Raw genomic sequence first — 11,859 nt, forward strand, 5'->3', positions numbered from 1 at the left:
CTTCCCTCCACCTCTTCCCCTCCTTTTCCTCCTCCTCTTCCCCTTTCTCCTTCCTTCTGTCCTCCTTTTCCCCTTCTCCTTCCTTCCCTCCTCCTCTTCCCCTTCTCCTTCCTTCCCTCCCCCTCTTCCCCTTCCCCTTCCTTCCCTCCACCTCTTCCCCTCCTTTTCCTCCTCCTCTTCCCCTTTCTCCTTCCTTCTGTCCTCCTTTTCCCCTTCTCCTTCCTTCCCTCCTCCTCTTCCCCCTCCTTCCCTTCCTCTTCCCCCTCCTCTTCCCCCTCCTTCCCTTCCTCTTCCCCCTCCTCTTCCCCCTCCTTCCCTTCCTCTTCCCCCTCCTCTTCCTCCTCCCCCCCCAAACACCCACACAGCCTTTTCTCCTCCAATCCCTCACCTTTAATCACCAACACCCAAACTCCCCCCCATTACTTTTTGGGGGGCCCCCCCAGCACCCAAACCCCCCCCCATTACTTTTTGGGGGACCCCCCCAGCACCCAGCGGCTCCTCGAGCGTCACTGAGGGGGTGATACGGATAACGGCATCACAGAATACTCCGAGCAAACCCCCCCCCCCCTTTTTCTTTCAGGGCCCTATGGGGCGCCCCCCAAAAAGGCCTTCGCTTTCGGCATCGGTGCTCCGGAGCAGCTGCGAAGGAACCTCCTCACTGCGCCGCCGCCGCCGCCACCACAGCCGCACCGTCAGGAGGCACCACAGGAACACATTCACCCACGCCGACGCCTGCACCGATGAGAGGAAGTTTTCCTCTACCACATTTCCCATTATTTCCCAACTTCTCCACTTGGGAATATGGGGGGAACCCCCCCCCCCCCCCAAAATTCCAATACTCCGGACGATGCTGTGGATGCGCAGGTAGAGCTGTAACCCCATTTCCATGCACACCCCCACCCCACAAAGCCTTTTCCCGGTCTCTCCCTGCAATTCCCAGTTTCTTGCTTCCCGGGAATTTTGGGGGGGGCTCTCCCTGCACCCCTAAAACCTCACCTGAGCGCTGTAGAGATTGCTGTAAAAACGAGTTGGGCTGTAGGAAACCCAAGGTTTGCGCTCGGCTTCCTGACAGCTGCGGAAAAGCAGGAATGGGATTAAGGGAAGAGAGAGCGGAAAACATGGAAACACCCCCCCCAACCCCCTTCAAATTCCCAAGGAAAAACCATTCCAACCTGACCAAAGCCTTGGTTTCCACCATGGAGGCGCACAAAGCGTTCATCCCCACGCGGAGGATGGAGGCGGCGACGAGGAGGAAGAAGAGGACGATGAAGGCCATGAGCAAAGCGACGCTGAGCCACGCGCGGTCCCTACGTGAAAAAAAGGGGGGAAAAAAAAGGGGGTGCAGCCTCCGCCGAGTGGGGTTTGAGGGGTGGGGAAACACCGTCGAGGATCTCACCCCCGCGGTTCCTCGACGCAAGAGCCGTAGACGCCGTAGAGGAGCGCCGAGAAGCTGTAAAGGGCGACGACGACGGAGACGGCGGAGACGAAAGAGCAGAGCGAGACGGAGCTGAAGGATTTGGGACTCAACGCCGTTCCGGTCCAACTCACGGTGCCGTAAAGGAGGCAAAAACCTCCGAACTCCCCCTGTGGAGCGGAGAACGGATTGGTGGTCCACTTCCGTCTTCCCTAAATCCATGAGGAACCACAGGCGCAGAGGGATGGAGGGAGGAAGAGGAAAAGGAAGAGGAAGGAAGCTCCAAGCCATGCGCTCTCGTGCTTTTCCGGGAGCCGTTGGGCTCAGCCGCCCCATTCCCTCCTCCCATCCCACTCCCACAGCTCCCAGTGTCCCCCAAACTGGGAAGCGTAAAGCGAGGAAGATGAGGAAAAACCGGAACGACGAGGCAGGATGGAACCCACCCAGGGCGTCGGCGAGGATCCCGGCATGGAAAAACAATGCCCCTGCGCGGCGTATCCCGATCCGCGCCGGTACCTGAGCCACGGTGAGGGCGGAAGCGCAGACGATGCCGCAGAGGAACGCGGCTCCGTGAAGGCCGAGCTCCGCCAGCTGCAGCGCCGACACCGCCATCTTCCGCTTCCGAGCTCGGCCGCCTCCGCTCCTCCCCGCCCGGCGGCTCTCGGGGTTGGGCTCCTCCGTAGCCCCATTCCGGCTCCTCCGTGGCCGCAGGGTTTGGAAGCGCCGGCGTCACATTCCAATGGGGTTGGTGGCTCATTCCTTTGTGACGTTCTCACCCCTTTTGGAAGGGCTTCCTGCTCCCAGACTGCTCGGAGCTGGCAGCAGCCGTGCAGACACCTTCCTTCTCCATCCATCCGTCCGTTCATCTGTCCCTTCCATCCACCCTTCCCTCCATCCATCCCTCCATCACCTCCTCCATCACCTCCTCCATCCCTCCCTCCATCCATCCCTGCATCCCTTCCTCCATCCATTCATCCATTCATCTCCTCCTCCATCCATCCATCCCTCCATCCCCTCCTCCATCCATCCCTCCATCACCTCCTCCATTCCTCCATCCCTCCATCACCTCCTCCATCCCTCCATCCATCCCTGCATCCCCTCCTCCATCCATTCATCCATTCATCCCCTCCTCCATCCATCCCTCCATCACCTCCTCCATCACCTCCTCCATCCCTCCATCCATCCATCACCTCCTCCATCGCCTCCTCCATCCATCCCTCCATTCCCTCCTCCATCCCTCCATTCCCTCCTTCATTCCCTCCTCCATTCCCTCCTCCATCCCTCCATTCCCTCCTCCATCCCTTCCTCCATCCCTCCTCCATCCCTCCTCCATCCCTCCATTCCCTCCTCCATCCCTCCCTCCATCCCTCCATTCCCTCCTCCATCCCTCCCTCCATCCCTCCATCACCTCCTCCATCCCTCCCTCCATCCCTCCCTCCATCCCTCCCTCCATCACCTCCTCCATCCCTCCCTCCACCCATCCCTCCATTCCTCCATCATCTCCTCCATTCCCTCCTCCATCCCTCCCTCCATCCATCCCTCCATCACCTCCTCCATCACCTCCTCCATCCCTCCATCCATCCCTTCTTCCATCCATGTCTCCATCCCTCCACTCAACCATCTCTCTCTTCATCCCTCAACTCTTCCATCCCTCCATCCCTCCCTCCATCCCTCCCTCCATCCATCCACGTCTCCATCCACTCAACCACATCTCCCTCCATCCCTCCATCCCCTCCTCCATCCCTCCCTCCATCCCTCCCTCCCTCCCTCCCTCCATGAATCCATCCCCATTCCCTGCATCCCACCCTCCCGCCGCGGCACAGTGCGATGCTCCGTGGTGGTGTCCGTGTGCTGCCATGGGATGAGGCGCTGCTCTTGGGATAGTTGGGCTTTCACCGGGATGGTCACAACCCTCCAACTTCCTCTGTCCTCTTCTTGGCAGTCAATATCCGCCCCATCCATCCGTCCATCCATCCATCCACCCAATCCATCCATCCATCCTCTCTGTGAATCCCCCTATCCAATCCATCCATCACCTCCACCCATCCCCTCGCATCCATCTATCCAATCCATCCATCCCTCCATCCAATCCATTCCATCTCCTCCATTCCTCCATCCCCTCCATCCATCCAATCCATCCCATCCCATCCCTCCATCCATCCATCCATCCATCCAATCCATTGATCCCCTCCATCCATTCCTCCATCCAATCCATCCTATCCCTCCATCCTTCCATCCATCCATCCCTCCCTCCCTCCATCCATCCAATCCATCCCATCCATTCCTCCATCCAATCCATCCTCTCCATCCATCCAATCCATTCTATCCCTCTATCCTTCCATCCCCTCCATCCTTTCCATCCAATCCATCCCTCCCTCCACTCATCCATCCACCCATCCATCCAATCCATCCCATCCCTCCATCCTTTCATCCCCTCCACCCAATCCATCCCTCCCTCCATCCAATCCATCCCCTCCATCCATCCCATCCCTCCATCCTTCCATCCAATCCATTGATCCCCTCCATCCATCCAATCCACCCTCTCCATCCAATCCATCCATCCAATCCATCCCAACCCTCCACCCTTCCATCCAACCCATTGATCCCCTCCATCCATCTCCTCCATCCATCCCTCCATGTCCTCCATCCAATCCCCTCCATCCAATCCATCACAACCCTCCATCCTTCCATCCAATCCATTGATGCCCTCCATCCATCCATCCAATCCATCCCTCCCTCCCTCCATCCATCCCCTCCCTCCATCCAATCCATTGATCCCCTCCACCCACCCATCCATCCATCTGCTCCATCCATTCCTCCATCCCTACATCCATCTCCTCCATCCAATCCATCACATCCTTCCATCCAATCCATCGATCCCCTCCATCCAATCCATCCCATCCCTCCATCCTTCCATCCATCCCCTCCATCCATCGATCCCCTCCATCCAATCCAACCATCTCCTCCATCCATTCATCCAATCCATCCCCTCCATCCCTCCATCCTTCCATCCCCTCCATCCTTTCCATCCAATCCATCCCTCCATCCATCCATCCCTCCATCCTTCCATCCCCTCCATCCTTTCCATCCATCTCATCCCCCCATCCATCCCTCCCTCCACTCATCCATCCCATCCCTCCATCCTTTCATCCCCTCCACCCAATCCATCCCTCCATCCCTCCCTCCATCCAATCCATCCATCTCCTCCATCTCCTCCATCCAATCCATCCATCCATCCCCTCCATCCATTCCTCCATCCAATCCATCCCCTCCATCCATCCAATCCATTCTATCCCTCTATCCTTCCATCTCCTCCATCCTTTCCATCCAATCCATCCACCCATCCATCCAATCCATCCCATCCCTCCATCCTTTCATCCCCTCCACCCAATCCATCCCTTCCTCCATCCAATCATCACATCCCTCCATCCATCCAATCCATCCCCTCCCTCCATCCAATCCATCACAACCCTCCATCCTTCCATCCAATCCATTGATCCCCTCCCTCCATCCATCCTCTCCATCCAATCCATCTCCTCCATCCATCCAATCCATCCATCCCTCCATCCTTTCATCCCCTCCACCCAATCCATCTCCTCCATCCAATCCATCCATCCATCCCCTCCCTCCATCCTTCCATCCAATCCATCCATCCAATCCATCTCCTCCATCCATGTCCTCCATCCTTCCATCCCCTCCATCCTTTCCATCCATCCCTCCATCCATCAATCTCCTCCATCCAATCCATCACATCCCTCCATCCTTCCATCCATCCATTCCTCCATCCTTCCATCCAATCCATCCCCTCCATCCCATCCCTCCCTCCTCTCCCCCGAATCCTCGGCCGCTCCTCTCCGATCCCTTTATTTATCCGCGCTCCGCCCACGCCGGATCCCCAACAGCCGCTCCGCCGCCGCCATCCTCCTCCTCCTCCTCCACGGAACCATCGGAACACCCAACCTCACAGCAGAAGATGAAGCGAATACTCCGCCCGCGGCCACCTCCGCGCCGGCCGAGCGCTTCTTCCGATCATCGGCAACTTCTGGACGTACCGGGAAACGTATCCGGAGCCGTGGTGTTGCGGGAAATTGGTTTGGAAAAGCCGCCCTTGGCACCGCCGTCCGCTTTGCCGCCCGGCGATGACGAAACTGAACCCGGGAACGCCGCGCGCCGTAAAGCGGCACTTCTGGAAGACCTCGCGCGTTCCGGGACGGTGACCGCACTGCCGCGGAATCCCGCGCGGACGCGCCACGCCGCTCGGACGATGGAGTACGGCACGGCCGGATGGAACGACGTCACCGCCGCCACCGCCGCCGCCGCCGCCGCGAGGGCTCTCCTCCCCGCGCGGGCTCACCGTAGCGTTGGCCGTCAACTGCGGCATCTTCCTGGCGACGCCTTCGGAGCCGAACGCCGCCGGCTCTTGACGGGATCCCTCCGGAGCGCCGGGAAGAGGTAGCGATGCCGGCGGGAAGGCGGTGCCGAAGCGTGCGGCTAAACTGTCGCCGAAGAAGTCGTAGAGCTCGCGGTACATAGCGTGTAAGGAAAGGACCGGAGAAACCGGAGAGGAGGAAGAGGAAGCGGAACCGCCGGCACTGAGCTGGAGCAGAGGGCGGCCCAGGCCGATTCCCGCTTCCGATGGGGAATCCTGGTTGGGGCTGTGCCGTGGGGAAGGCTCCGGAGGTGGAGCGGCGGCGCCGGATGAAGGGATGGGCGCTTGTTGAGCCTTCATCTTCAACAGCCGCTCAACGGCCACCTTGGAAGGAGGACAACGGTGATTCCCGGTCGGAAAAGACCTCGGAGCGAGTCCCGATCGGAAGCAGTCGCCACTTCCCCACTAAACCCTTCCAGCGTTTGAAGCTCTCCATGGATGGAAGCTCCGCCGCTTTCCTGAGGACCCTTTTCCCGAGCTCCACCGCTCTTTCCATGGAAAAACATTCCCACCGGTGCCGCGCGAGACCCTTCGGAGAAGAGCCCAACGCCCTCCGACCTCCCCGCGGAGAGCCGCGAGGTCTCCTTTTTCCCCTCTTCTTCTCCTCCAAACCAAACCCTCTCCGGATTCCCTCAATCCCTTCGCCACCTCCGCGTCCTCCAATCCCTCTTTTCCTCGGAGCGCAAAAAAAAACCCCATCCCGGGATTCACGGTGCGGAGCTCATCCCGGTGGCCGATCCGAAGGTGGTGGTGGTCACCTTTGGGCCACCGTTGACCACCTCCGATGGATCCTTTTCCGGCTCCCATGGAATCGCGATCGGAGCAGACGGCATTGGGCCTCCTCGGATCCCATCGCGGTGGCCTCAGGTGGTGGATGCAGCCTTGTTCCGATCCCTCCGTAGATCCTTCCAGCCCGTGGATATCCCACCCCCTGGATCCATCCCAATCCCTATTCCCGGAAGGATGAGCCACTCACCAGGATGGCTCCGTAGACTTTGTGTCCGTCAGCCTTGACCTGAGCGTTGGATACGGAATAATCGTCCAAGACCGCCTGCAGGTTCGCCCAATAGGTGGGGAGGTGGGGGTAGAGGACCTGTTCCACCGCCTACGGAAAAGGGACGGATACCGGAGCCACGGCGGGAGATGAGGGACGGGATGGGGGAGAGCCAACGGAATTGGTGGGATTGGGATGGATGGGATGGGTGGGATTGGGATGGATGGGATTGGGATGGATGGGATTGGGATGGATGGGATCCACCAGAGTGATGGGATGGGTGGGATTGGAATGGATGGGATTGGGATGGGTGGGATTGGGATGGATGGGATCCATCAGAGCGATGGGATGGATGGGATTGGGATGGGTGGGATTGGGATGGATGGGATTGGAATGGGTGGGATTGGGATGGATGGGATCCACCAGAGCCGTGGGATGGATGGGACTGGGATGGATGGGATTGGGATGGATTGGATCCACGAGCGATGGGATGGGTGGGATTGGGATGGGTGGGATTGGGATGGATGGGATCCACCTGAGTGATGGGATTGGGATGGATGGGATTGGGATGGATGGGATTGGGATGGATGGGATCCACCAGAGTGATGGGATGGGTGGGATTGGAATGGATGGGATTGGGATGGGTGGGATTGGGATGGATGGGATCCACCAGAGCCGTGGGATGGATGGGATTGGGATGGATGGGATTGGGATGGATGGGATTGGGATGGATGGGATCCACCTGAGCGATGGGATGGAGGGCATTGGGATGGATGGGATTGGGATGGGTGGGATTGGGATGGATGGGATCCACCAGAGCGATGGGATTGGGATGGATGGGATTGGGATGGTTGGGATCCACCAGAGCGATGGGATTGGGATGGGTGGGATTGGGATGGATGGGATTGGGATGGATGGGATTGGAATGGGTGGGATTGGGATGGATGGATGGGATCCACCAGAGCGATGGGATGGATGGGATTGGGATGGATGGGATTGGGATGGATGGGATCCACCAGAGTGATGGGATGGGTGGGATCTACCGGGATGGATGGGATGGGTGGGATTGGGATGGATGGGATTGGGATGGATGGGATCCACCAGAGCGATGGGATGGGTGGGATTTGGATGGATGGGATCCAGCAGAGTGATGGCATGGGTGGGATTGAAATGAATGGGATCCACCAGAGTGATGGGATGGATAGGATTGGGATGGGTGGGATTTGGATGGATGTGATCCACCCGAGTGAGCAGAAGCCATGGGAACAACGGCATTCGTTAGGATTGGGCCGGACCGGGATGGATACTCTGCTCCTCACCTTCCACCCCAGCGCGTGCAGCCCCACCACGGCTCCGTAGTGGGAACAGAGCGGACGCACGGGATCGGCCAAGACCTTCTGGAGCGAGAGCAGGATCTGCTGGTAGAGGCCGCTCACCACGTCACCGTGAGTCCTGCGGGGGAGACGACGGACACAACAAAGCCGGAATACTCCCCCAAACCCCCCCCGACATTCCCGCTGGGAACATCCAAGGTCCTCATTCCCACCAGAAGATGCGGCTGAGCAACATGGCGGCGTAATCCCGGAGCGTCCAATGGTCGTTGAGGGGATTGATGGAAGCGGCCAAGGGCTCCAGGGCGCAGTAGAGGACGCTGCCGATGAGGCTCCGGACGTAGGAGCCGAGGCACAGGAACGGATTCTGGATCAGACTCCGAGCGATGTGGAGCAATCGGCTCAGCTGCTCCAGGTCGTGGCTCACGGATTTCACCTGGAAACAAAAAAAGGGAAACGGAGGAGCTCCGATCGGTGAATCCGGGAGGGGGGGAAAAGGAGGAGGAGGAGGAGGAGGGGATCCCAGGGGATCCCACTCATCCCATTGGATCCCATTCATCCCATTGCAATCCCACCCATCCCAACCCCATCGGATCCCACTCATCCCAGGGAATCCCATCCATCCCATTGGATCCCATTCATCCCATTGGATCCGATCCATCCCATTGGATCCCACTCATCCCATTGGATCCCATCCATCCCATTGGATCCCATCCATCCCATTGGATCCCACTCATCCCATTGGATCCCATCCATCCCATTGGATCCGATCCATCACATTGGATCCCACTCATCCCAGTGGATCCCACTCATCCCAACCCCGTTGGATCCCAATCTCATTGCATCCCACTCATCCCAATCCTATTGGATCCCACTCATCCCATTGGATCCCATTCATCCCATTGGATCCCACTCATCCCATTGGATCCCATTCATCCCATTGGATCCCACTCATCCCATTGGAATCCCACCCATCCCAACCCCGTTGGATGCCACCATCCCAATCAAATTGGATCCCACTCATTCTATTGGATCCCACTCATCCCAATCCCGTTGGATCCCACTCATCCCATTGGATCCCACTCATCCCAGGGGATCCCACACATCCCATTGGGATCCCACTCATCCCAGGGGATCCCATCCATCCCATTGGATCCCATTCATCCCATTGGATCCGATCCATCCCATTGGATCCCACTCATTCCAGTGGATCCCACTCATCCCAACCCCGTTGGATCCCAATCTCATTGCATCCCACTCATTCCAATCCTATTGGATCCCACTCATCCCATTGGAATCCCATTCATCCCATTGGATCCCACTCATCCCATTGGATCCCACTCATCCCATTGGAATCCCACCCATCCCAACCCCGTTGGATCCCACCATCTCAATCACATTGGATCGCACTCATCCCATTGGATCCCACTCATCCCAATCCCGTTGGATCTCACTCATCCCATTGGAATCCCACCCATCCCAACCCCATTGGATCCCAATCTCATTGGATCCCACTCATCCCATTGGATCCCACCACCCCAATCCCATTAGATCCCATTGGATCCCACCACCCCAACCACATTGGATCCCACTCATCCCATTGGATCCCATTCATCCCATTGGAATCCCACCCACCCCAACCCCGTTGGATCCCACCATCCCAATCAAATTGGATCCCACTCATCCCATTGGATCCCACCCATCCCGTTGGATCCCACCCATCCCAATCCCATCAGACCCCCCCCGATCCCATTGGATCCCACCATCCCAACCCCATCGGATCCCACTCATCCCAATCCCATTGAATTCCACTCATCCCATTGGTTACCATCCATCCCAATCCCATTCCCATTGGATCCCACCATCCCAATCCCACTGGATCCCACTCATCCCAGTGGATCCCACTCATCCCAACCCCATCAGATCCCACTCATCCCATTGGATCCCACTCATCCCAATCCCATCGGTTCCCACTCATCCCATTGGATCCCACCCATCTCAACCATCCCAATCCCATTGGATCCCACCCATCCCAACCCCGTTGGATCCCACTCATCCCAATCCCATTGGATCCCACTCATCCCATCAGATCCCACTCATCCCATCGGATCCCACCCATCCCATCGGATCCTACCCATCCCATTGGATCCCACTCATCCCATTGGATCCCACCCATCCCAACCCCGTCGGATCCCACTCATCCCATCGGATCCCACTCATCCCAGTAGATAACACTCATCCCAACCCCATCGGATCCCACTCTATCCCAGTGGATCCCCCCCATCCCAATCCCATTGGATCCCACTCATCCCATCGGATCCCACCATCCCACTCTATCCCAGTGGATCCCCCCCATCCCAATCCGGTCGGATCCTCTCACCCCGCTGACGACGTAGACGAAGTACGGCAGCAGCGCCGCGATCTTGGAATTGCTTTGGAGATCCTGCAGGGCCACCTGGATAGGGGGAAAAAAGGTGTGGGAAACCTTGGAATTCCGGAACTGGGAATACCGGGAAGAGCTCTCCCAATTCCATCGCCATTCCCACCTTCATGAGGTGCGGATCGTCGCCCAGGACGGCGCGGGTGATGTGTTGGTAGTACTTCAGGAGCTCATCCGTCAGCGTGGAGACGGCGCTCGGCACTACGGAATGTCGGGAATGCCTACCGGAATTCCAGCCCCTGGGAATGAGCGTTCATCCCCCTCCGAGCCCTCGGCGTTCCCTACCGGATCCCTGCGGCTCCAGGTTGCCTTTTCCATCCAGGTAGGAAACGTGGACTGGGAAGGGAACGCCGGGATGAGCGCTTCATCCGGGTGGGATTGGGTGGGAATGGGGAGATGGGATGGGAACGGGGAGTCGGGATGGGAATGGAGAGATGGGATGGGAATGGGGAGCCGGGATGGGAATGGGGAGATGGGATGGGAATGGGGAGCCGGGATGGGAATGGGGAGATGGGATGGGAATGGGGAGCCGGGATGGGAATGGGAAACTGGGATGGGAATGGGGAAACGGGATGGGAATGGGGAGTTGGGATGGGAATGGGGAAATGGGATGGAAACGGGGAGAAGGGATGGGAACGGGGAGATGGGATGGGAATGGGGAGAAGGGATGGGAATGGGGAGATGGGATCAGATGGGAATGGGGAGATGGGATGGGAATGGGGAGACGGGATGGGAATGGGGAGACGGGATGGGAATGGGGAACCGGGATGGGAATGGGGAGATGGGATGGGAATGGGGAGAGGGATGGGAATGGGGAGAGGGATGGGAATGGGGAGATGGGATGGGAATGGGGAGCCGGGATGGGAATGGGGAGCCGGGATGGGAATGGGGAGATGGGATGGGAATGGGGAGCCAGGATGGGAATGGGGAGATGGGATGGGAATGGGGAGCCGGGATGGGAATGGGGAGATGGGATCAGGTGGGAACAGGGAACTGGGATGGGAATGGGGAGATAGGATAAGGTGGGAATGGGCTGCTGGGATTGTTGGGATGCGGGAAGGCGCTCCCACCCCGCACGGTGGTCTCGGCGCATCCCTTGGGAATGTTGGTGGCCAACGCCAACTCCACCAGATTGACCTCTCGATCCTCCTGGAAGTAGAGCTCTCCCTCCCGGATAGCGCGGAACGGCACCGCATCCTGGGAGCCGCACCCGCACACCGCCTGACGGAAAACCAGTGCTCCCAGTGCTCC

The 11,859-nt window shown here is 58.6% G+C and overlaps 2 protein-coding genes across 2 annotated transcripts; both read right to left on the reverse strand.

The window, feature by feature from the left end:
• Positions 1-537: 537 nt before the first annotated feature.
• On the reverse strand, positions 538-2,366 carry TMEM179B (transmembrane protein 179B). Its single transcript, XM_054055610.1, has 5 exons — positions 1,931-2,366; positions 1,397-1,584; positions 1,173-1,307; positions 997-1,072; positions 538-732 (listed from the first exon to the last, which is right to left on the reverse strand). The coding sequence occupies exons 1-5, from the start codon at positions 2,024-2,026 to the stop codon at positions 577-579; spliced, it is 651 nt and encodes a 216-aa protein (XP_053911585.1). The 5' UTR covers positions 2,027-2,366; the 3' UTR covers positions 538-576.
• Positions 2,367-5,174: 2,808 nt separating this feature from the next.
• Positions 5,175-11,856, reverse strand: TAF6L (TATA-box binding protein associated factor 6 like; the record flags this gene model as incomplete). The annotated part of the gene is made up of 8 exons (XM_054055608.1): positions 5,175-6,167; positions 6,820-6,948; positions 8,157-8,289; positions 8,384-8,604; positions 10,549-10,623; positions 10,715-10,809; positions 10,894-10,944; positions 11,679-11,856. Coding segments are annotated over 8 exons (1,674 nt in total), but the record flags the coding sequence as incomplete, so codon positions are not given.
• Positions 11,857-11,859: the final 3 nt, after the last annotated feature.

Source organism: Cuculus canorus, unplaced genomic scaffold (genome assembly GCF_017976375.1).
Source record: "Cuculus canorus isolate bCucCan1 unplaced genomic scaffold, bCucCan1.pri scaffold_131_arrow_ctg1, whole genome shotgun sequence".
Classification (NCBI taxonomy): domain Eukaryota; kingdom Metazoa; phylum Chordata; class Aves; order Cuculiformes; family Cuculidae; genus Cuculus; species Cuculus canorus.